Here is a 24,999-nt window from a genome sequence, read left to right as displayed (position 1 = left end):
GGACGCTCCTCCTCAGGAGGCTACCACTCGGCCAAGGGCTTGCCCTCACAGCACCCAGGTGCCATCCTTGAGGCGGAAAGAATCACCTCACCTTCCTTCCAGGCTCCCGCTCCTGCGCCTTTAAGGGGCGGGCCGCCATGGTTCGCCGACGCTGATTGGCTGGTTCCGCCCGCCTCCTCCCCCCCCCCTCCCCGGGCGGCCGTTAGAGGCCGTTAACGGCGGCGGGCGGGAGATGGTTGCGGGCGGCGCCGTGCGGTTGTTGCCGCTCCCGCGTCCCCTCCTCGGGCGGGCCGCCGGGGCGAGGGGTGTGCTGGCCGGTTGGGCGGTCACGGGGCGTGGCGGGCTGCGTACCGGACGCTGGGTCGCGGTGGCCTTGGCGGTGCCCGCTGGGACCGGTTGGAAGGAGAGGCCGGGACAGCGGGGGCCGGTGTGGGTAGGGGAGCGCGGCTTAGAGCGGCCGCCCCGGGGGCTGCTCCGGCGTTTGGGTCTGGTGTTCCGGTTGGGTCTGCGGGCCTGCGGGTTGCTGCTGCGCTTCGGTCCCCTGCTGCTGCTCTACCCGCTGAGCCGGCTATGGCCTGGCCTGGAAGCCTTGTGGTTGCGGCTGCTGCGGAGGGCGGCCGAGGCCGCTGGCCCCACCTGCGTCAAGCTGGGCCAGTGGGCCAGCACCCGGAGGGACCTTTTCTCTGAGGCCTTCTGTGATGAGTTTTCTAAGCTGCACGTTGAGGTGAGCCCGCACCCATGGGGCCACACTGATGAACTCCTGAGGAAGGCCTTCGGTGAGAACTGGACAAGGATCCTCAAGTTCCAAAGCCAGGAGCCGGTTGGCTCGGGCTGCGTTGCCCAGGTGTATAAAGCCTATGCTGACCTCACAGCTATCACTGGCTCCGAGGCCAAGGAGCTAGTGCAACGCTCGGAGTTACAGTCTGCTTTTGAAGCATGGGAAGTGTCAGGCTTTAGAGGCCTCCTCAGGTGGCTGAGGAAGAGGAAGAGCAAGAAGATGTGGGATGAGAGGAGCAGGGAGGAGCTGAGCCCAGCAGACTGTTCCTGGGGAAGCCCTTTGAGTGGGACACCCCTTATGGAGCAGATGGCCAAACCACTCCTGAATGCAAATCCTTCATCAGCCAGACATCTCACACCTGTAGCCATTAAAGTAAGTCATGCATCTGGCCAGTAGATGTATGAAAATGGAGGGTGCTGGACAAGGCCAACCAGATTTTGATTCCCAAAGAGATGAGTAGCTGGTGTGGGCCAGGTAGAGTAAGAGAAGTGATGTTTACCTCCCTCTGTGTCTTTTCTCAGTGCTTTGGTTCCAGCCAGCTGCAATCCAGGCTTGTGGTGGTCACAGCTCTTCCCAGCCCAGAGAGCCTGAGTACACTTACTGCCTATGGCACCTTTGATGTGGCACGCGGATACCAGAAATGCCTGCAAAGGCCCAGTTTTTATTTAAATAATGAGCATTAAGTTTGGTTTCACCTTCCAGAAAATGAAACCCCTTCTCTCCTCAAATGAAGAAATCTGGAATGGATAAGTTCTTTCCAGCAAAGTTTATTTAAAGAAATCTTACGTTTGAGCTGTTCCAAATACTAGTCAGTACTGCATGGCAGAAAGAGGGTGGGAGTGCAAAAGCAATGGAAAATGGCACTGGGTGAGACTGTAGGCTCCAGCACAGATCTATTCCATTTGAAGATTATAATGTATTTCTTTACAGCTTATTCCATGGCAAAATGTGAATTTTTCTGTGGACTAGCTGGGGAAGCCTTGATGGCTCCCAGTTTTACAGGCTGGTTTCTGTCTATTTGGAATACATCACTTTAGCTGATTGAAATGGACCGTCCTTTTTACAACGTCTGGAGAGTTGATCTTGCCCCTGTTCGTTCTTACACAGGTTCTGCACCCTGGGCTAGTCCACCAAGTCCAGATGGATCTCTTTCTCATGAAGATGGGTAGCCACATCATTGGACTTCTCCCTGGATTCAAGTGGCTCAGTTTGACAGAGATTGTGGATGAGTTTGAGAAGCTTATGATTCAGCAGGTGCGTGCCATGCCATGCTCCCCATGTACTGAAAAAAACCTGCCCTTTGTTTTGCTACTGGCTGGCTCTAACTCTGTTCATACTGCTACTTTTTAAAGGGTTAGATGAAGGCTTACTTGTTCTTTATTCTAATCAGTCACATAATGTACTGTAGGAAAGCTTATATGCTCACACAGTAAAAAAGCAAAGTGATTAAAAAATTTAACAATGTAGATATTTATTAGATTTAAAAATCTCTTCTAGACTTTGAGTTCGTTTTCTAGTGAACAGCCTGAACAGCTAGCTAGCCATAGTTGCAGTCCTTTTTGCAGCATTGTGAAAGACGACCACTGGTGAGAGATCTCTCCTTAGAAAAGAATCTCTCCAAACAAGTCCTCAGGCATGTGTTTTTTCTCTTTAATCCTACACATATGTTTGCAATCTGTACTCGCTGGTCATGTTTGTTAGCACTGAGGTATATATTTTGGCATAACTAATATACTTTCACATAAGTTAATAATACATTCTATATTGTATTATCATCAGACTCATAGTATTGGTGAAGTTAAGCTTTGTAAATTGATCTGAAAACATGTCCTGATTCACTGTCTTCTAAAGACATTGTTCTGAGATGTCCTTACTACCAAACTTGCGAAGATTCCACTACAGGCTTAATTAGGCTTATGTTTCTATTAAAACGAACCATTATCTGTGCATTTCATTTTTGTGTCTAGATTGCAGAGTCTGAAGTCTGTTACAAGCTCTTTGAAAGCCCTTTATTTTCTACTATTGTAAGAAAAAAAAAAAATCTACACAGTAAATCCATGTTGTAAACTGTTGACTGTATTCAGATGTGACTTGAGGTCATTAGTACCAGTTTCGTCTGGCAAGGCTTTGGGCGGATGTGCTGAAGACCAAGTATAAGGAGAGCATCTGATAGGCTTGTTGCAATTTCTTTTCATGTCTCTTTGAAAGAACAAGAAGTATTCCTGGGATATTTCCCATTGCCCGATGAGGGATGTGAGGCAAGGTTGTCCTGCCTCCTTGAGCAGCACAGTGGGCAGGAGAGATGCCCTTGTGTCAAGGCACTGGATCACTGAAGAGCTAGGGTCAGGACTTTGCATGGTGGATTATTTTGTACATGTTACATTAAGATTTTTCCTGCTATGGCTGCCTATCTGCAAAGTGAGGCTGGGGCTGCAGTTCTTCTACCCTGTCTGCCTGCCTTGCTATTTGGACAGTAAGCTTTGCTTCAGCATCTGTCTTACCCTTGAAAATAATGCAGTCCTGGTCTTCTTTGAGACACCGTGCCTATAGTAAGAGTCAGCCATGTTTTGAACGTGCTGGGTTGTGGACCATCCATTGCCTAGACTGTTCTACTCTTCCATCAGGAAAGCTATAAGCATATAAGAAACACCACCATTTTGTTTTCATTTTGGCTGACTAGTTTTGTTGGTATCAAGTATTGTACCATACAGTCATATCCTCTTACAGGATCCTGAAGATCTAATTCTAATTGAATCTAATTTCCAACATGCTTTTTCTTTTTCTCCCTTGAGATTGACTTGCGCTACGAAGCCAGAAATCTGGAACGCTTCCGACAAAATTTCCTAGATGTCGATTTTGTAAAGTTTCCAACTCCCCTTCGGCCTTTGGTAACGACAGATGTTCTAGTGGAAACATTTGAGGTAAGAATTGCAGGGTCTGGGAGTGATGGTAGCAGTGAGAAGACCCTTAAGAGAACATGCCAAGGAGGTGGTTTTTTTGAGGAGTGACCAGAGGCAGGAAGATGCTTTTCTCTTAATTGCTTAAAGAGGTCGGTGTCCTTCCTCAGTGTCTCTTCCACTCTCTTCGTTTGTAAGCAGTGCATCCCAGAAGACAGGTGGCAGGCAACTCCATATAGAAACGAACGCTTGGCCTGAAACCAAGCAGACCAGCAGTGTGTCCGTCCACCATGTGCTTGCCTGTGCTTTGCAAACCAACACCACGCTTCAACTCTCCTCTGTGTTGGGTCAAAGCAAGGAGCTTAGCAAACGGACACTTTCTGATGCCTCACTTCCCTTGTGGATGTTTGAGTTGCAGACCAAAGCTACTCTCAGCCTTATTTTTTGTGCATGTGATCCTGGCAAGAGTATTTCTACCAGAGGCTATATCACACCCTCCTTCCAAAGGAAAAACCCTTGTTTCTCTTATGTTCTCCATCACATTAGATACAGTCTCTACTGAGCAGGTCCTTTCTAGGGTATTCTCATTGCCTTCCCTGAGCTCTCAGTACCTGTGTTTGACTCCAGCTCCATCTTTATTTCAGGAGAGTGAGCCTATTTCGCACTACCTGCATGCAGAGATTGCTACAGAGCTGAGGCAGAGACTTGCAAAGATGGGCATGGACATGCTGCTAAAAATGGTAGGCACTTGGCTGAGGCTGGAAGTGAAGGTGGTTTTCCTGCAGAAGCTATTCAGTTGGGGTAATAAGACAATATGGCTAAAGAGAGAACCTGTTTGCTTCCCATGTCTCCTACCCTACTCCCCATGGACTCAAAGATACAGCTGTGCCTTTTGGAACCAGCCTGTGGATGCCAGGTATCTGCAGTAACCCAGGACTTGGGCTGCTAGGCCACTGTGCAGCTCCTCAGCTGGCAGAGGGAGGGTCTGTACTTCACGTGCAACGTAACACAAGGCCTGAGTAAAGCCTGGCTAGATACACCACTGCTATAGACTCTGACATGGAGCCTCTTCCACTGCAGAAGGGTGATCTGTTTACACAAAGTAGGGTCCTCCCATGCAAATTGATCAGTGTATTGCTTCAGAAACCTACTAATCCATTTAGTGAATATTCACATATTGCTCAAGTGCTATAAAGTGCAATGTAATTAGCAAATATCATGCCCTCTGCAGAGACTGTGGATGTGACTCATAGGGAATGCAGCTAGCTAGTTTCTTCATTTATTGACCTCTCCTCCAAAACTGCTTTTTTTTTAAAGGAAGAATTAAATACAGAGTAAAGAAAACAAACCTGGCCAGATTCAGCTTAATGAATCAGCTTCTGGGCATCTAGTTCTTTTGTGGGTGCAATGATCACAAATTATCTGGAAAAGAGTGTTGAGAAGTGACACAACTGGCTTGTGAGGAGCTGTGAGAACTAGCAGGGAAGAGTTGCAAAAGAACCTCACAGTAATGAGTGCGTGGGCAGTAAGTGTTAGATGCAATTCAGTTGATAACTGCAACACCATGTTAGGGTGGTGGCAAGGCCTGCAGTTTTGACTCCGTGTAATATGACAGACTCTGAAATACCTTCTACCACTCAGAAAAACAATGGTGGAACTAGAGTAGTTTTATGCTAACATTGGATTCAATGGTTAGGAGCAAAGCAAAAAGCCCAAATTTTAGGAGTAGAAAAGAATTAAAGAGCAAAGAAACAACATTATGGCTGTAAGTAAAACCAATACCTGTTTCTTTGGTACTCTGTGCAGTTCTAGTCCCTCGCTGTCTAGGACCCTCTGTTTCAAAGGCTGTAACAGAACTAGAAGAGGTGCAAAGGAAGGTAGCCGGGATGATTACTGGTGTGGAATAGCTTCCATACCCATACCAGAATGGTGAAATAGTTTAGACTCTTAACTCTGGAAAGCAGAGAAATGAGTAGCTTATGACAAAGATATATGCAGTCATGAGTGCATGAGTGCAAATATGGATCTACTGTGTTTGGTTTCTCAAAAGAGAACATAAAAATATCGGGTAATTTTTTCAGGCAATGCCTAAAAATCCCTTTTTTTTTCCACACAGCTCTAATTTTTTTATGTGGCAATTGCACAAATTTGTAGGAGAAATCCATGAAATACAAAGTAACCTCCTTGGGGCAGGAAGTCCTGCAGTCCCAGGTGGCCAGAAGGGTTAGTGGGGAAATACTGTCCTGTGCTTGCCCTCTTGCTGGTCCTTTCTGTTGCTAACTCCTAGCAGAGGCAGAGAAGTGCTACATACAATTGTTTCCTTTTCTCTTAACTTGTTTTCCTTGCTTTTCAATATAGTTGTAATGTGGGTTGATGTCCCAGCCTAGATAAACCTAAGCCATTACTATAACCCATGGTACTGAATGGCAAATGGCCTATTCTTCACAGAATCTTCATGGTTGGAAGGGACCTTTGAGTCCAACCATACACAAAAAAAACCCCAAAACAACAACAAAAACAAACAAACAAAAAAACCACACCACCAACACAACACCAACCAAAACACCCAACCCAACAATCTCGGGCACTAGAGCATGCCCTGAAGTACCACGTCTACGCGTTTCTTAAATACCTCCAGGGATGGCAACTCCACCACCTCCCTGGGCAGGCTGTTCCAGTCCTGATCACCCTCTCAGTAAAGTAATTCATTCTAATATCTAATCTAAACCTCCCCTGCTGCAACTTCATACCATTTCCTCTGGTCCTGTCATTATTCACTTGGGAGAAGAGGCCAACACCCACTTCTCTAAAACCTCCTTTCAGGTAGTTGTAGAGGGCAATGAGATCTCCCCTCAGCCTCCTCCAAACTAAACATACCTAGTTCCCTCAGCCTCTCCTCATATGACTTGTTCTTACTGCATTACTCTTTACCAGGGCCCACCAGTGCGCCCCCAGTTTAGGGTTAATTGCCAGAGAGTACTACTGTTCCATGTGGGGACTTCAGGTTGTCTTAAATGAACTCTATGAAACATGGGATTGCTTCACACAGCTCTGCTGACTCTGCTTCACTCTGCTGGCTAGAGTGAGTAGCACCCATGCCACTTCAGCACAGCTGGTCTCCAGCAGAAGCTATTTGCTGTGTTGCTGCCTAGGGTGATGCACATTAGTAATGACAGCAAACAGACCAGTAACAAACCTCTGCTGTTTGCCTTGGGGTTTTGGTGTCGGCAGATTTGCTTGGAACGAGCTGCTCTAAGACTTGCGTGTCCTCTAGGTCTTTGTTGACAACTTTGTCCATGCTGATCTACACCCTGGGAACATCCTGGTTCAAGGCACAGCCCACATCAGCACCAGCTGCAAGGAGCAGACAGCCATCGTGGACCTGTGTGACACGCTTGTGGTGGAAGTGCAGCCACCCCTCAGGCGGCTCTGCCTGGTGCTGCTGGACGCAGGGATCGTGGCAGAGCTGCAGAGAGCTGACATGCAGAACTTCCGGGCGGTTTTCACAGCTGTGGTCCAGGGGCAGGTGAGGCCTCTGTCATGGGGCTGGGGAGCTAAGGGTGGGGAAGAGAGGCAGCTGGAGAGTCTGATGGCCAAAGTGATGGTTTTTTCTCTATTTCCCCTTACAACCCTCCCTAACTGGGGAGAGGGGACTTGCTAGCGTGGAAGCTGTACCAGACACAGCTGGTGTCTGGATGTTCAGGGATAAGATGTTCAGCTACAGCAAAGAGGCTGCCGGAGTGGAGTGATTTCAGTGGCCCAAGAAACAGAAGGTGTTAAATGGGAAGCAGTGGCTGCCAATCCCTGGTTAGAAGTTCTTCTGATGGAATTTAGGACTACCTGGGAGCCACCTGTGTTTGACACTGTTGCAGAATCTGCCAGGTTTTGCTACAGAAGAGGAGGGAATGCATTAACATCTTGGTCTTCCACACGTGTTCCCTTCTGCAGCCTTGCTGCTGGAAAGCCCGTATGCCATCCTCTATTTTGCTGTTGTGTCAGTGTCTGCAGAGAAGAGGAAGCAAAATGGGTTGGGGTGGGTCTGACCTCTGCCAGGTTCCTCTGTATAAGGGGAACTACTCTATCCTCCTTCCCACTTACTTAAAACACACTCTCAGATGGACTGAAGAATCCAGTGCTGATGTCTCCTGTTCATTTCAAGAACAAGTATCTGCGCTCATACTTGCATGTTGCTGTTTCTCAGCTGTGGGTTGGATGGCTCACCTCCTGAGCATATCTCAGGAGGGATACATTTTAACTTGGTTAGTTTAATCTGCAGAGCATACTGAGAAGTCAGTGCTAAACTTTGTATTCAGGTGCCCGTCCTGTGCTGCCAAACTTACTTCTCAGCTACCAAGCAAGAAGGATAAACATTTGATTGCAAGTCCTTCATGGCTCAGGCTGGGTGAAGATCATCACCATGATCTACAGGTGAAAAACTTACACAGCAAGTCTTATTGCCAAACCTGTGGCCTCTGTTTCTGTACACTGCTGTCAGACGTGTCTTCCAAGAAAAGCTATAAAGGCTTTCACAAGTGAAGCTTGGGTATGGCACCCCTCCCAATTCTCACCAAGTATCTTGTAGTGTAGAATCAATCATCTTTCTCTTCCCCTGCAGCTTGCAAATGGAAGGTTGGACTTAGCCCTTAAGGGAGGTTACATGCCAGTCCTGTGGGTTTTATTTTTCCCCCTGAAACTTCTCCTCTCTGAGAGATGTCTTTGTTGTGCTCTACCCTACAAGGCCTGCAAGAAAAATAAGCAGGGTTTTGCCAAATACCAGCTAAGACTTTTGGACCAGTTCTGCTCTTTCTGCACCTGCTTCTGTTCATTTGTTGGGTCTCCATTACTGGAACGGGAAAACGTGGCCCTGGGAGTTCTCCCTACAGTATGCCTTCTCCAGTGAGGAGGAGCAGCAGAGGCCTTCCAGGGACAATGATGTACAGCTCCCTGTAGGCCTGCTGCCACCAGAGATCAAGTTCTGATTCTCCTTTTCAACTTGTTTCACAGGGGGAGAGAGTGGCAGAACTGATCCTTCATCACGCCCGTGCTAACCAGTGCCAGGACATCGAGCGATTCAAAGCTGAGATGGCGGAACTTGTGACCAAGGTCCGGGGGAACACCATTGCCCTAGGAAAGGCAAGTGCTCAAACAATGTCCCACCCTCACTTGCCTGTAATTCAGTGCAAACTGGCTTTCAGAATGATCCATGTGGAAAGGCCAGCTCTGATCTCATCCACACCACCAGCCAGTAATGGGCACTTTTAGTCTCTCAGGTGCAGCAAAAGTCCATAAAATCCTTTCACATTTCCTTCCAATTAAGAAACCATGTGTTTGGTTGTGGGGCTTTTTGGGGAGTTTCTTGTTGTGAGGAGTTGCTGAACCTGATGTTACAACTTGCATCCTGTTAGCCAAGGCCAGCCTGGCACTTCAGAGGGTGTAGTATGGTGCTATTGAGCAAATTAGTGCATGTTGTGTACTGCTGTAAGGTCAGACATTCTCAGTCTTCCTGGGCTGGCAGGGAAGCAGAACCATGGGTCACAGCTGAACTCCTTATCCTGGATAGAGTTGGGGGGACCATACCTTGATGTTGGCTGTTTTCAGCCCAATAATCTTGTCCCACCACCAGAACCAAATGCTAACAAACGCTGAGAAGAATCCTGCCTGTCGCTCACATGGCTCAGTCTTCTTGACCACAGTTTTTTTGATCAGTTGTTAACTTCTTTTGTATTCCAGCTTCAGGTGGCAAATCTCCTCTCGAATGTCTTTAAACTATTGATGACCCATAAGGTGAGGTCCTGTCACTGTCTGCCTTCAGTAGCTGGAAGTTCATTTTGGGAGGGAGAACTACCGGGGGACATGGAGGGCTGACAAGGAGGGGGACACTGACTTCTGAAATGAGCTGCTAGGAGGGGACTGCAGGAATGTATCCAGGTGCTGCAAGCATACTGTTTCTCAGGCCTTGATACGCACCCTACCAAGACTAATTTCTGTTTTGTTGAGTTTTGTCTTAATACTCCATTTAATGGTTCATATTCTTTACTAAAAGGAATTTTTATTTATTTACTAAAATGAATGTTGCTGTAACACATAGTTTTTTCTCTATCTTTTTTTTTTATAATCCCTTAGAAGCAGAAAATGAAATCTGTGTTCCCCTTGTGTCTCATTGCATGCTTTTGTCCCTGGACCTCTTTCTTAATACATGGCTATGTAACAGCACTAGGCCACTTTACTGCTTTGTCAGAGTCCTCAAAAATGAGGAGTTGCTCACAGAACAGAGATTCCTTCTTATAACTGATAGTATTTTGGGGGACAACTTTCCACTGTTGCAAACAACTTTGGAAATCAACAGATCTGTGGTGGCCTGAACTAAAGGAGATGAGAAAGTTGTCAGCCACCGGGCTGCCCAGCCTGCAAAGGGTCCCCCTAAACATTCCTTAGCTAGAGGTTTTTCTCATTAAGCCTCATTAAACGGGCTTCTAATAACATGAAATGTAATTTAGGCCCTTACAAAGCAAGTCCTCCCAACTTCATGAATTCTTAATGCCCTGGTATGCCTTGAAACAATCCTCGTGCCTGGTTGGGAACTGGGGAGTAGTTTCTTCACATGCAGAACAGGGGATCATTTCCTCTGTGATCTGTGGGGGTCTTTCGTGGCCATTTAGAAAGTGTGTTCCCCCTTACACAAGTGCATGCGTTCAAGGACATTGGATACTATTGCAACTTAAAACTACACTAGCAATAGTGAGCACTTCTAAGCTCCTGCTATTCCAATATGGAAGGAAAAAAAATAAATCCCATTCCCCATCTTGGAACTGAAAAACAACAAACTCTTGGGTTCCCTTGGGGCACTTACCCTGAAACTGTTGCCTTATTTCTGGGTCTGCTGCTGGATTTCAGTGTGTTCTGAAACTCAAGTGATGGAGTTGCAGTATGGTTTCAGATGTGTATATGCTCTCCCCAGCTTCTTCCCTTCCCTCTCAGCTTAGCTAGAGCTGGTACCTCTCTGGAATGGGCTCAAAAAAAAAAAAAAAAAGAGGTCCATTGAGTTGATTCAGTCACTTGTTGTTCTAGGTGAAGCTCGAGAGCAATTTTGCTTCCATCATCTTTGCCATCATGGTTCTGGAAGGTCTTGGTCGTTCACTGGACCCCGAACTGGACATCCTAGAGGCAGCTAAACCACTGCTCATTAAAACTGCAGCTTCCATCCTTGAATAGACTCTTGTGGCTGCTGCCCTCTCGCTGTGCAGGGTTACCTATGCCATCTGCGAGCTGACAAGCTGAAGGTGGGAAGTCACATGTATCTCAGGCAAGTTCCATGCAGTGGTTACTCTCCATGAATGTTGCCTTCAGTCATTTCAGCCAAGCACCAGGCATGGGATGATTAGGAGGTTTGTTCCAGAAACCAGGAAGACTTTGCACAGTTGGAGAATTCTGACTCATTACACTGTTCTAAGAGCTAACGTGCTCTGGCGGCTTTTAAACTGACATATCATGTAGTTTAGGTGCACAAGATCATTGCAGCCTGATGAGAAAAACAGTCTTACTTGTCTAAAAGTCTTTTAAAAGATGTTCATTGATCAAGTCTGTTTTGAAATATATCAGGGTAAATATTTAAAGTTAATTTACTGACTTACCTGTCACTGTGGTATGAGAAATGATGTTCTAACACCACTTAAGCAACTAATTCATGCTGAAAAAAGCCAATAAATCTTCTTGTCTTTTCTACTTTTAACTTCTGCTTTTATTGTAGAAGTGTCCCAAGATCCTGCGTGGAATGGTCTGTTCTTAGTCATTTTGGGTGATAAAAACAGACGAGTCAACCTGATTTTTCAAACTTCCATACTCTAGCACAATACTACAGGAGTTTGGATTACAAACAGCAAAAGAAAATATTTGCCTAGGCAGAAAAGCTAAATCCATAATAAAAACAACTTTTGAGAATATTTGTACTAGTTTATCTTTGGGTTTTTTTGAACCTTAAAAAAAGTTATCTTTTTTTTTTCTCTGCGTGTTTCCTTCCTACCACCTAGTCTCACTCTCGTCAACTCAAAACCTTAACTAATATGCAAATGCTTGGGTTTTGTTTCCAGTAGTTTGTAAAACAAAGAGTCCAAGCATTTTCCTAATGGATGGAAAATACATTGTGAATGTTTAAAATTAAATAAAGCCAGCAAATGCTTTAGATCATGCATGGCTTTTACCGTCAGTTATTTTAATAGTAGTATTAAAATGATTTTATGGCTGTTTTTAAGTAGTGAGAAACAGTCTATCAATATTTGGAAATACTGTAATATTAAATATATTCCCAGATATACTGTATGTGAAATGGCAGCAGCACAGGGTGTCTGCAGTGGTTTGGTTTCAGATGGTTAAGCAATGAAGAGAAAGTACATAAGCAGACAATGTGCTATTTTATGGTGATTATAAAATAATGATTAATGATACATAAATGAAGTCTGAAAAATAAGTTTAGATTCCGCTCAATGTATTTCATGTACTTTCCTTTAATCATTATGTATTCCATTTCCAAATGCTTAAGGATGAAAGCAGCAGTAGAGTTTAACATCTTTTAAGTTTTAGGCTTGTTTCTGCAAGTCTAGTTAGACTTGAACTCGTAACTAGGTACACCGTTGTCTTAACTAGCACATGATTTAAACAAACAAACAAACTGTAGAGCCTTCACGTTATATATAGGTTCACCAAAGAAACATCTTCCTTTTTGCATTTTGGGCTTCTACAAGTCATTCTTCCTCTAGGCAAGTGGCCTGTGTATTCCAAGCAGTACATACACCCTCACAGCAGAAGATCTACACTTAACCTGAGGCCCAAGCTGAAAGGTTTTCTGAAGCACTGCTCCTGTCAGTGGATCTCTATCCTGCCCCTGCAGCAGTTTTGGCTGGAAGTAGCACAACTGTGTCATGGATGGGGCCTACTTTCCTATGGAGCTCTGCAACTTGTGCAATGGGACACTTGCAAGAGTCAGTTTTTAATAACGGAAACTTCAGCAGATAATATACATTGTATTTTAGCATGTACATTTTCATTGCTGCAGGTTTGGGTTTTTTTAACATCCAGCTGGTGTCCAGCTCTCCTTCCCCATATTTCATATAACATTAATATAGCAAGGTAAGTCATATTAACAGCATTGCACAGCTACACTTCCTATTTTATGTGGTCCTTGACCTTAAAAAAAAAAAGTGCTTTTCTGGCATTGCTCTGGAAGAAACACAGCAGGGCAGAAAGTTCCTGGAATTCAGCAGCAGAAGCCTTTTCAGGCCTGTATTTAATTTCCCTGCAGGCTTGTATTAACAGGACATGACTTGTGCCTGCGCTTGCACCACTTTACTTGAGGGACTCGTTCCCAGGGCATTTCTCCTGGCCTTCATTCTCGTTCTTCACCTCCTGCTCTATTGTATGACCCATGCCCTCACTTAACTAATTCCTTTCTCTGTCACTGGCACCTTCAAAGCAGCTACAACCTGATGCCCCTCTGCCAGGCTCTAGATCTTGTGCCCTTGAATGACTTTTGTTATCTCCCAGGTCCTCTGGTGCTCCACTCTGGATTGCCCCGTGACACTTTCACCAGCCTCAGACTACAACACTCAGCACTATGGCTGCTGACTCCTTGGAGTCCTGTGGAAAGAGCTGGCCCCCTTCGGATGCCTTTGAGGCAGAAACTCAGAGCTGTGGCTGTGTTTCGTATTAAATACCAAGATAGCTCTTGGTTGCGGAGCTGGGTCTGTCAGTAGGGTCACAGAACAGTTTGGCAGAGGTGGACTAGAATAATAACCCCAGAAAGAAAGGCATGTAAAGGACAGAGCAGTGAAAATGCACTCTGGCTGCAATGAAAAGGACATTAAAGACTTCTCCAGGAATCGTAATTCCAATCGTCACAACTGCACTCAAGCACCCAAGCTCCAGCATGGACTCACACCTACAAGATACAGAGCAGACCTGTGAACTGCTCAAGGGCCTGCTTACCCACGCTGCAGCTTCCTTACGCTAGCAGTGATGCCCGGAGCATCAAAAGATTCTGTTCTCTGAGGTACTGCTGGAGGTCACAGAGTTTTTGGCCTTCTTTTTCCATCTTCCGGCATGAACGGTCTCTGCTCTGGAACACTCTCACTTTGGCAGCCTTGTCCTTTTTTTGTTTCCTGTCCTGCTCCTGTGATTCTTGTTCCAGCATTTCCTGCCGTGACTGCATTCTGCTCTTGAGGGAATCCTACATAAAAATAAAGACATTTACAGTTTTCCAGCCACAATTATCACTGGCAGAAGTCAGAAAAGGGTATAATCTATGGAAATTTATTCTTTGCACGCAGAAAGACTCTTGCCACAGAGATGGAGAATTTTACTTCCCATCTTTCATCTTTATACATGTTAAAAAATGTTACTCTTCATTTATTTATCTCTAAGTGATATAATTATATTGGATATAAAACAGGTGAAAGACAAATACTCTGGATGGTGTCACTGCTGGAAACATGGTAGTACAGGAGAAACATTTCTGGAATTGCCCTTACCAGCCGTTCTTTCTCTTGTTCAAAGCTCCTTTCATTGCGTTCTGCCTGCAACTCCTCTCTCTGCAAACGCTGTGTCTTTAAGAACTGCAGCCTCTCACTTGCTTTCCTCTTCTCCTCCTCTGACAAGAAGGATTCCTTCCTGCTCCTCTCTGCCCCAGCAGCCTGGAGCAGTGCCATGTGCTGCAAAGCTCTGTCTTTGTTCTCCAGCTGTTTCTCCAGCCCTTGCAATGTTCTCTGACGCAACCGCTGCCTGTTTCCAAAACAAAATTTCTCAAATTTCTCAGAAAGAAAGAGCAATAAAAGAAAAAGATGGTGCATAAGACACAAAGCAGATATTCTGGCAGTCTGTGCTCAGTTAATATCCCAGGACTCTTTGTTAGGTTACAAGGGTTAAACTTGTGTCCTACACAGAGGTGGCAAAACCCCCAACATGGGTTGGTGCCTGATCTCAGTGAATTGCAGTCATCTGTTCACCTAACTACATAACCCAATGCAGCTGTGGCCCTGAAGACCAGGAACCAAAGAAATTAATCATGTGGGCAGGGCTGTAGGACTAATCTGGAAAACTGGGTGGCTATGTGTATTGATGGTGGAGCCACAGGAGCAACAGAAGAGATGGAAGAAGGTAGATCATGGGGGCAAGGACCTGCTAAGCTTAAGTGGACTGTAGGACCAGAGGTAGGGAACAGGGATCTGGGAGGCAAAAGGACTTTGGGTCTGAGGAAAGACTGAAGGGAATTTGCCCTTGGAGGTAATGCTAAAAGCTACAGGTCCATGTATACCCACTTGCCCATACCCCAAGCATCAATTTTATTCCCATTAGTAAACCACCATGACCACTCTGCAGAGACAAGCATGAGGCACGATGTGTGATGTTCAGAGGCTGAATGAGAGCACTAGGGAGTAGACACTACCAATCTTCTGACATTTACTACAAAAACCAGTTAGGTTGTGGACATCACCTCTGGTTGTCCCGGCGCAGCTGGTGTCGGATGCCATCTGCCTCTTGCTGTTGCTCCCTCTTCAGCTGCCTCTGTTCCTCTTGCCGCCTTTTGTGCTCAATCTTAGCTCTGTTGAAGTCCACCTCTTTCCATCTCTCTTGAGATGCACCATTAAGGATTGATTTCTAAGAGAAAAAAACCAAACTGAACCCTTAATCTCATCAGTATATTTTTCTAATGCAAACTGTAAACCTACAAATCCAGAACAGCTTAGCCTTTTAATGTCACTCCTGAGCTCTGGAAGCCACACTGGCTCATGAATACTATAGTGTCACTTCCCATCCATGAAAACGCTGAGTAGGATGCTAAAACCTGTACAAAAGACTAGGCTTAACCAACAAAGGGGTGCCTGAAAATCCAATTTTAAGGGTTCTTCATAGAAGAACAGTAGGCCGTTCTGTTCTTGTTGTTCTGGTGTTGAGCCAGTGCTTAAAACTGCCTAATCTTTGTGTCAGCTTCTGGATTGGATGGAAAGTACAGGTTCTGACCACAAATAGTACTACAGATTTCTTACTAGATTTTATTAGAAAGAGAAATATCTGCCTCCCTCTGGTCAAACACAAAATTTTCCTGGAGTTCTGTGCAGGTGTACTAACTCTTCACTTCCTGTTGTCTGAGGTTTCTACCCATGATCGAGCAGTCTTTGTGTTTTCCTCAGTAGTAGCTGCATTTCAATGCTGGGCACTGTTCTTAATCTGCATTTTTAAGTGCACTGTGCTGTGTAAAGAGATGAAGGAGCACCTACAAGGCTTCTTTGCACAGCCATAGTGAAATATTTCTTTCTTTTGTACTCCTTACAGTGCCCTGTATGAGGGAAGGAGCAAGGAAACATCACCAAAACTTAAGACATGCATTCCAGTTTACATTGCCAGAGGTGTCTGGGGCTGGAACAGAGCTTCCACAAAATATTTTCCACTCAAATGAACTCTCCCTTCTCCTATTTCCAGCTGCAATTAGCACATTCCTGCTGTTAGCTGTTCCTCTGCAACCAGAATGTCTCCTTCCGGTCCTTTCCTGAGGACAGCTCTAATACCACAAGCTGGAAAACACTACAGGACCTTCAAATAATGTCCCTGCCGGTCTCATGTAGCATTTTGACTGATGTGTCTCAACACATTGATTTGTATGGCTTCCTAGGGGCAGTAAACACCTTTGTTCTCCAGTGTATTGCTATTCTTTGAAAAAAATGGACCTTGTGGGTGATTTGTGTTTAATGAAATACACTGGGAGAGATCAAAGAAAGAACTGAAGGTGTTTTATAGGTGGAAGGTGAACAAATGGTGTTTTCCAGCAGGCAAAGGACTGGCTTAAGAATTAGGAGACCTGAAGTTCCATCCCATCCCTGAAGTGCACTCTCTGCAATGGGATTCAGGTGACTACCTAGACTTTCTCTTTTTTACCTTCAGTATCTGTGAAAGAGGAATAATTTTTTTTTTTTTTTTTTTTGCTATCTGGTAGGGCTAGCTGAGAGGATTATTTAGAAAATATTAGATCTGAAATAAAAAACTCCATCAAAAGTGCTGAGTAAAAATACCAGAAGTGCCTTGTTCCTGTACAACACTGATTCCCAAGTGGAAACCTTACATTTCTATTTATGCATAGCCATTATTCTACATAGGCATAATTTTTGTTGCAGTAAAAACCTCTGAGAAAGAGATCAAAGGAGAGTATATTCTCACACGACATTAAAAAATCGCTTGACATTATAACTAACTCTGGTTTGGACCAAACACTTACTGTAATGCTTTTGTCTTTTAGAAGATTTAGGAGATTAGTGGATCTCCTAGCCTGCACATTGGAAGTACTGTGTGGTCTCTGTACACGTAGAGCTGATTTGATGGTCAGGCTGTCTTTCTCTAGTGATTGATTCACTCGATCAAAGAAGCTTTGGCGCCTGAAAGGAACCAAAGCACTGGTTCTCAGGGAAGGGCTCCTTTGGGAATGCTGGGTTGGAGCTTCTGCCACTCCGGACTCAAAAAGACCTTTCAAATAAATTAGGGCAGGGACATAAGAGGTTATAGACAGCTTATAAAAAAGAAAGCAAATTAAAAAGAAAAAAAAAAAAAAGAGGTCTTCTCATAAAATATTTTCAAGCAAGACTTTTATAACTTAGTACCAACATTTTCCTCTGAGGAAGTGGGACATTTTTTAGTCTCCACAAAACAGGTCCCAGCTTTCAAAAAACAAGCCCGTCATTGCAGTCAAGCAAGAGTTTTGCCCGGTAACACAAGATCACTGACTGCACTTAGGGCTACTCAGGCTAAGGGATTGTTTACATGGTATTTCGCAGGCAGACAGGAACTACTTCTGCCAATGCTCTGAGACAAGCAATAATTATAAATTTCTTGATAGTGCAAAGCCTGAGCTATACATCCTGCTGAGAGGCAGGATGAATTAGCTTGGACAAAACACTGTGCTAAGACAGCTTTTGGATAACTGAGAACATGGGCAGAGCTTGCTTGCACCTTTCTGCTAAAGACAGTGTGGATCTGAGTGGCAGTTGTTTCATGGAATGATGTTGGAACACCAGCTGGGAAGAAATGCGCACTTCTGTTTGACTTTTCATTCTCCCTCTACCGGCAGTGACACAGAGCAAAGCAGTAACACCTGGAGAAAGCTTTAGGCTTTCAGACTGCTCACTTAAATGGCTGCAATTGTCACAAAACTAGCTTAACTGAGAACAGCAACAATTTGATTAAAATAATGATCCAGCCCCTTTTGGACAATAAGGAAAAAAAAAAGTTTACCCTGTGACATTATGCAGCAATCCTTTCCAGCACAGATAAGAGAAGGAGTGTTCTGCAGACCAGTCCTGGTGAAATTTTTTTGCTCTAGGCAGTCATAGTTAATGTTATAGATTAATTTTTAAAGTAAGGAAATTTTAGAATAAATAATATTTATAGTAAGTATTATGATAAAGGTTAAGAAAACCCAAGGCTTCTACTGCAGTAGCTGTAAAAGCCAAAAAACCCCAGCTTCCATCTCAAAATACTTTGACCTTGAGAAGACTAACAGCTTCTCAAGCCTTGCTACCATTAATACCTACATACAATGATACTATATTATAGTGGCTATATTCAGCATGGCATTATGGCATTTTCTTTTGAAATGTCAAGAACTATGGCACCAGATCTTAGACATGATGACTTGCTGCACTGATATTGTGTGGCAAATCTTATGTTTGGATAAAACAGCTACAATTTCAATACCATGTTTGTGTTTAGCCTCAGTTTCAGCATCCTGCTGTCTGCTGTCTGCTTCTTCCTTGTGGACTGTCTCCATTAACCAGTGGTCTGTGTTGACAGCAGTATCGACCACAGCATGAGCCATCTCCCTCTGAGGACTCTAGAAATAACAAGAAATGCAATCATAATCCAGGCCTGATAAGGAAAAGAATAGGTTAGTTTCATGAATTTATAGTGTAAAATCTTAAGTTGCAACTGAAGTTTGAGAAAGATTAAAAAAAAAAACAACCTCTGGGGGAGTTCTTTACTGAAGAAACAACTCTTAAGTAGAGTAATTTCTAATCGCTTTGTGGGTTTCTCTACATCTTTAAATGACCTAAAACTGGCAGTACTTCTGCCTGGAAGGGTCCAAACTGGTACAAAAGAGATTAGGCCAGAGGAGCTCTGGCTGAAAGACAGTAGCTTTTCTGGCACATGCCAGAAATTAGGGTTCTAACCTTTGCAGAGCAATGGAGAAAAGTTTGGCAGTAGCTGGTGCCCATTAACTTCCTCCTTACTAGTCCTCGTCCAGTGCCCTGTTTACAAGCACCAAATCAACTACCAAGGATCACAAAAGTCTCTTTTGGTCTTTGGGAGGTGACGCCTCTACCATGGGTGGAGAAATACCTTAATAGCATTATGCCAGGGACTGCCTTGGTATGGAGCAATCCTTACTGTAACCCTTATCTGGTGTAAAGTCTTCTGACTGACACTTTTTCCTGCCTTTACTGCCTTCAAGCAGAGGCAGGATGAAGAGGAACTGGACTATGCGACATTTCTCATGTTTTCCATCTGTGGTAGAGGTTCTAGGAGTCAGCACCAGCTAGTGACAATGACAGCTTCTAGCTCCTTCCCAGGTCAAAGGAGCAGGAAGATAGTGCAGAGAAAAGTCTCTCCATTCTTTAGCCAGGCCTAAAACCTCTAGTAATTTTTTGGTACCAAGAGCAGAAAACTTAGGGTACCAAAGCAGACATTATGCAAATAGCAGACCACATGTTAACAGAAGAGCCAGAGTAAAGCATTTTTTACCTTCTTTGGTTCTATAACCTCATTGTCCTCTTCCAAACAAGACTGAACATCTTTTGGAGTGTTTTCTGTCTTCAATCTCTTATCTTCCTTTTTCTCTTCCTCTCTGGGAACACTTTCTGAAGAGGAAATCCTCACTTCAGACAGTTGCTCTTCTATTTTCTTGCTGAGCTCTTCTTTAGTTGAGCTTGTTCCTGGGATGAAGGCATCTTCCTGCTGCACTTCACACCCTGTAGGCCGTGTGGCTTCCCAGGCTGCAAGGCAGCAATGGGGAAACGAGGGGCACCTACAGCTGCACTTAGTGCATGGCTGAGTCAAATGCAGACCCCTTGGCCAGTAGTCCAGGTTTGAGTGACCCTCTCTGTAATAGCCTGAGGCTCTATAACCCGGCGTCACGATGTATGGGTAATCCAAGCTTGAATCTACCACCATCTGCCTGGCTGCTAAAGGCATCTGCAGTTCTAGGATGATGCGTTCACTTAAGGGCAGAGGGATCCGCAGAGCTTGGTCAGAAGACACCTCCTTAGTCTGCCCATTCCAGAAATTCACAAGCACTCCCCTTCTGTTGTGTGCTGTGCATATTAAAAAAAAAAAAAAAAAGGCAAAGAATATATTAGAAGCATATCAACTTGTGTGATTTATCTCTTAGAAAGCAGGAGACAAAAGTAACAGGTTGTCTTTCAGACAATTTTGTAACAACTTCCATGATTTTTTCTTTATAGGTTTAAAATTTGAACTTCTTTTGAACTTCCTCTGAAGACAGACCAGATTGCAAAATTCTCACTTGTCACAGTGAGCAGGGGTTTTACCCTGCGAAAGCTAGAAACTGAACTAACAGATAATCAGGTGAATACTCATGAGGGCCAGGAACATTTTTCTCCTCCTGTTAGGAGGATGTCCATGCCCCTGCCATTTTTAGGAAGTTTCCGCTCACAGAACAAAACAAAGGCTAATTCTGGGAGCTGCATTAATTCTGGCACTGAAAAAGAACAGGCTGCTTAGTATGAACAACAACAAAAAAAAAGATGATGAAGAGAACCCAAGCAGCAGGTGGTGAATTCTCCATGGTTGAGACCGTTCTCTTTTCTGTACAGTGACCAGCAACCGTGGCGAGTCTCTCGCTATTAAGAAATCCAATAGCCAGTACCTAAACGCGCCTCCTTGTTCTCCATAACCTTTAGCACAGTGGCTGGGCCAAAACGTTCAGCTCTAGCCTCCCATGGTGCCAAGACCCTGTCTCCTGGAGCAAGAGGCTGTTGCCTGGCATCTTCGTAGTGGAGAATGTCGTAGAGAGGTGTTTCCTGAATGCGAAGCTGTACCTTGCCTTTCTGAGTGCGACTTTTGTCAAACTCAATTAAAAAGCGTTCCCTGGAGCCCTACAAGAGTAAAACATGCGGTTTGCAAGACAGACATCTGGGTCCAATTAACAGCCAAACATAAGTGCTAAGAGGGAAGTGGCAGAAATCCCAGGAAGTGGAACATGATCTGTGAATGTAACTTTCCTATTCTACCAGCTTTTACGCTGTACCGTGTCCATATTAGACTTTAAAAGTCATTAAAAAGCTGGGGCTTAAGGACCTGACAGCCTTTCTCTTCCTTTCATTTTGAACTTAGATTTTAGTAGGCTCATCTGGCTCAGAAGAACACAATTAGCGTGCTAAGGCAGAACTTTACCAGGAAAACCTCCCATCAGAAAAAGAGTAGCCAAAAGAAACTGCTGTGTATGATGTGGTTTGTTATACAGCAATCAAAAGGATAACAAACCAGTAAAACGTCATAACTCTCATAAATTTAAATGCTTTAATTTAAGCCTCCAGCAATGGGCATGGGGCAGATCTAGTACTGAAATCTCAGCCTTCTCTGCAGATCTATGATTGCACTTACACAAATAATGCTGTCAGCCCCAAATCCAGCTAGTCACTCTTGCCTTTAGCTGTCCCCATCTGTTCCACCCTACGCTGGACTTACAGCCATCCTCAGCTATACTAGCATCATTATTTATTTAACTAACCTGTGAACTGGAAAATGCATTGGAGTTCTAAAGAAAGCCCGCAGAGAGGGATTTTCTGTCTGGCATCCAAAATTCCAGAAACACAGAAGGAAGAGAACAAGGAAAGCTCTCAGTTTGGTAAGGAGGAGGTGGTCCCTGGAGGCATTTTGGATGACTACTACTAATGCTGTTTAGCTAATTGACTTTGCTGCTGGACTGGGCGGAAGCAGACAACAGGGATAAGGGACCTGGTTTGATTGTCTCTGAATAACAACTTATCTTAACTACTAAAATGGACTGATTTCCAGGCTGCTTCTGCTTGCAGGACTCCTCACAGCATACAGCCAGTCATTATCAGGAAACGGATGAAAATAGGATGTGGGGAGAGAACAGTGGTTATGAAGTGCACTCTGTCACAGCAGAGCCACCCCACAGCCAGGGCATGGGTCTGATGGGGCATGGGAAAAACAGGGAAAAGACACACAGCTCCTCTTACAGCATACTTCCCAATTGATAGCTACCTTCACCTCTTGGGCAACGTGGCCCAGGTAGTAATAGCCATCAGCTTCTCTCCTGGCCAGCACACGAGTACCCCTCACAAAACTGGAAGCCACTGGGGATAAATCAATGAAATTCCTTTTTGCTGAGGATATCAAGGGCATACAAAGGCAATCTGGGTTCCATGCACAAACAGGAAAGCTGTAGAAAACAAAACCACAAGAAGTAATGAAGACCTTGGCAAGAGAACTTTTGCAACGAAAACAAAATAAATCCACGTGGGACACCCACCCACCCCGCAGGAACTGTCTTGTTTCTTAGCTTTTTTCTTCTCTGCATTTCCAGTGACCCAGCTAAAGACTTTGAACTTACTATGTTACTGGACATCTCGGCAGCAGAGAGCCAAAGGGATCTTTATTAGCTCTGTGACAACACTGGACATGCGAGATGGACATGGAGCTTCCCTGGAGGGGGAAGGAGGAGATAGAAGCAGAGGATGAGCATGATTTTTGAACATTTAAATACTTAAACAGGAATATTATTATGAAATTTACTTTCCAGTATATGCTCTCTTTGTTTTAATTCTTCCATCATATCTATGGTGCTATGCTATTTATCTATAAGCTCATCACAAATGGCTTTGATTTTAAGAAATCAAACTCGGAAAGAAGAAATTAAAAAAATAAAATATAAGAACTATATGATAAAAAATCCTTTGTGTTTCCCCTGCCTTCTATTTAGCTGTTAGATATGTAGCAGGTGTATCACCATTTCTTTGATCATGATGAGATGTGTTCTTCAAAGGACATGTCATTTCAAGTATACACAAAGCTACAGCAGATATCCATTTTGGTCCATCTCAGAACCTATCACAACTTTATTCTACTGTGAAGGAAGCACTATGCATATGATTCTTAAATCAGGACAGTTTTTCTTTCTTACTAATTCTTATGCCTTTTAGTTAATTGATTATTGATTTTAGTAAAGAGCTTTGAACCTGGAAAATGCACCAATTTCTCAGGACGAAGCACAGCTTGGAGACAGGCAGATGGAGGCAGGGTGGGGTTTCTGGAGCTGCCTCTCCCATCCCCAGGAGGAATGCAGGCCTATCAGCCCTGCTGGCTTCCTCCCACTCTGTCTGCCCCTGGTTCTCAAACGGTAGCTTATGGGCAGCCAGCAGCCCTGTGTGCATTGCCTCCTCTGGGACCATGTTTCTTACACAGCCATCCAAACTCTCCAAGCAAGGAAGAGCTAGCTGTAAGGTCAATGAAAGGAGCTGAAGTCAAGGAAGAATAAGGAAGGTGGGAACTGAGTGTAGAAGACAAAGTTGCCTTTGCAGGCCAAAGCCAGCAGTGGAGCCATCTGGCCTGAGCAGGAGGGAAAAAGTGAAACGTTTGAGAACAATGACACAGGGAACGATATGCGAGAGACCACAAGAAGGGAGAAAGACAAAATGCAAGGCAGTTGGGAGTCAACAACAAAACTATGAACCTTATATTAACGCATTCAGATTTTATGGAAAAAGATAAACTCAAGTTGCATTTATCGTGTGTTAAGTAAAAACAACAGTTGAGTAGTTTGCTGATATTCCCCATAAACTGTTGTTGAAAATGCATTAGGGCTGTTATGAGACCCAGAAGAGCAGGGAACTTAAAATCCCTTAACTACAAGGACATCCACAGGGTAGATATTGAAAACCTGTGCTGTTTCAACTGAGGACATCAGCTGTTTGGGGTGTTAACAGATTTAGAAGATAATGTTATTTATTTAAAAGACAGGTATTTGACCATCCTCGTCTAAGAGTAAAACAACATTGAATTCTGTCAATCAGGATACACTGGCTGTAGGCAAAGGTGTACAGTCACCTAGCAAAGAAAAAGTAAAATCAAAGTAAGGCATTTGTTCTTTTCTCCAGGATCTTCACCTGTCAGAGACACGTCTTTTCAAGTGCTGGTCTGTGGAGTTCAATGAAATCACTTTACAGGGAAAGTCTTTCCCTGCTAAAGTAAATGGAGCTAGACCAAGATGTTCCTGAACTTGACCCCAGGTGTTGGCGATGATGCCTTTTGCTCAGGGGCTATGTGAAGTGCTCTTTCATCACAAGCAAGAAAAGAATTAGTGAGTGTACGCTTAGGATGGTGGTTATGCCAGCTCGGGGTGTCAGGTACAGCCTGTACCAGAAATGCCAAAGCTATTTTAAATCTTTGTCCACAGATTGCTTTGCTTATAAGCTGCCAGGCAAAACAAGGTTACTCTTCCAGAGGATCACAGAAACTCTTCCCCAGTTCTACTTTGTGAAACATCATCCAATAAAGATTCAGGAGGAACTAATTAGTATGCACTAATCTTATATTAGTGGCATACCTTTTCAGAAGCAGTAGAAGGGGTTTGGATCACTTGAAAGGACCTCCCTGATTGTCTAGCTGCTTTCTCCATTATTTTTTGTTTGCTTCTTTCATTACCATCTGAATCTCTCAGCAGGCACAGAGCACGTACTGGATGCAACTTGTTCTCCATACGAAGTTGGCAGATTTCCTCTGACTCTTGCTCTGGGAGTTTGGCAGTGAACAGAGACACTGACTGGCAGGCCGGGTCCTCAAACGCTGCAGCCAAGCCACCCGCAGCATTTGTGCCGTTCCCAAACCGCAGGGATTGAATCCAGGCTGCTGCTTCAGTGACACTACCAAGAGAATATCCGACTGGGCAGCTGCAACATTTTAACACCTGTGGGGGGAAAAAAAAAAAACAAAACCAAAACCAAAGCCCACTCACACATGTAGGTGAGACAGGTGTGAGACTCTTTATCGGGTATTTCTGCGCTCAGGCGTCCCTGCCTTCCCGCCTCAGCAGCCGGCCTTACAGAGAGGGCCCTGCTGGCCCCCGGAAGCTGGCGCCCTCCTCCTCGCCCCCCTGCCCGCTCTCCGCCTCTCCGGAGAAAGCCACGACATTGAAGAGGGCGTCGGTATGGCCGCCGGAGGAGGCTCCGCACCAGCCGCTCCCACAGGAACGCCGCGGCGGAAGCCGCTCCCGCATCCCAACTAACCAAGGCCCGGCCCGGGGCCCGC

General features: G+C 44.7%; 2 protein-coding genes across 2 annotated transcripts; one reads left to right on the top strand and one right to left on the bottom strand.

Annotated features, from left to right (window-relative positions):
• The first annotated feature begins 232 nt into the window (after positions 1-232).
• ADCK2 (aarF domain containing kinase 2) lies at positions 233-11,858 on the top strand. Its single transcript, XM_074168729.1, has 8 exons — positions 233-1,150; positions 1,886-2,032; positions 3,571-3,699; positions 4,320-4,415; positions 6,950-7,201; positions 8,680-8,808; positions 9,406-9,459; positions 10,744-11,858. The coding sequence occupies exons 1-8, from the start codon at positions 233-235 to the stop codon at positions 10,885-10,887; spliced, it is 1,869 nt and encodes a 622-aa protein (XP_074024830.1). The 3' UTR covers positions 10,888-11,858.
• Positions 11,859-13,653: 1,795 nt separating this feature from the next.
• LOC141478378 (uncharacterized) lies at positions 13,654-24,967 on the bottom strand. The gene is made up of 8 exons (XM_074167473.1): positions 24,795-24,967; positions 24,431-24,614; positions 20,594-20,822; positions 19,450-20,018; positions 18,406-18,541; positions 15,158-15,321; positions 14,196-14,445; positions 13,654-13,894 (listed from the first exon to the last, which is right to left on the bottom strand). The coding sequence occupies exons 1-6, from the start codon at positions 24,965-24,967 to the stop codon at positions 15,308-15,310; spliced, it is 1,305 nt and encodes a 434-aa protein (XP_074023574.1). The 3' UTR covers positions 13,654-13,894; positions 14,196-14,445; positions 15,158-15,307.
• Between the last annotated feature and the right edge of the window lie 32 nt (positions 24,968-24,999).

The sequence above is a fragment of the Numenius arquata genome, chromosome 2, assembly GCF_964106895.1.
Source record: "Numenius arquata chromosome 2, bNumArq3.hap1.1, whole genome shotgun sequence".
NCBI lineage: Eukaryota > Metazoa > Chordata > Aves > Charadriiformes > Scolopacidae > Numenius > Numenius arquata.
The sequence above is the reverse complement of the archived record's forward strand: the minus strand, read 5'-3'. Positions and strand labels throughout refer to the sequence as shown.

Coding starts and splice junctions, on each gene's coding strand:
- LOC141478378 (XM_074167473.1), bottom strand. CDS start 24,967: ATGCGGGAGCGGCTTCCGCCGCGGCGTTCCTGTGGGAGCGGCTGGTGC. Junction 24,615..24,794: donor GGGCCAGCAGGGCCCTCTCT/GTAAGGCCGGCT, acceptor TTCTCTTGGTAG/TGTCACTGAAGCAGCAGCCT. Junction 20,019..20,593: donor GAACAAGGAGGCGCGTTTAG/GTACTGGCTATT, acceptor TAATATGCACAG/CACACAACAGAAGGGGAGTG.
- ADCK2 (XM_074168729.1), top strand. CDS start 233: ATGGTTGCGGGCGGCGCCGTGCGGTTGTTGCCGCTCCCGCGTCCCCTC. Junction 7,202..8,679: donor CAGCTGTGGTCCAGGGGCAG/GTGAGGCCTCTG, acceptor CTTGTTTCACAG/GGGGAGAGAGTGGCAGAACT. Junction 8,809..9,405: donor ACACCATTGCCCTAGGAAAG/GCAAGTGCTCAA, acceptor TTTGTATTCCAG/CTTCAGGTGGCAAATCTCCT.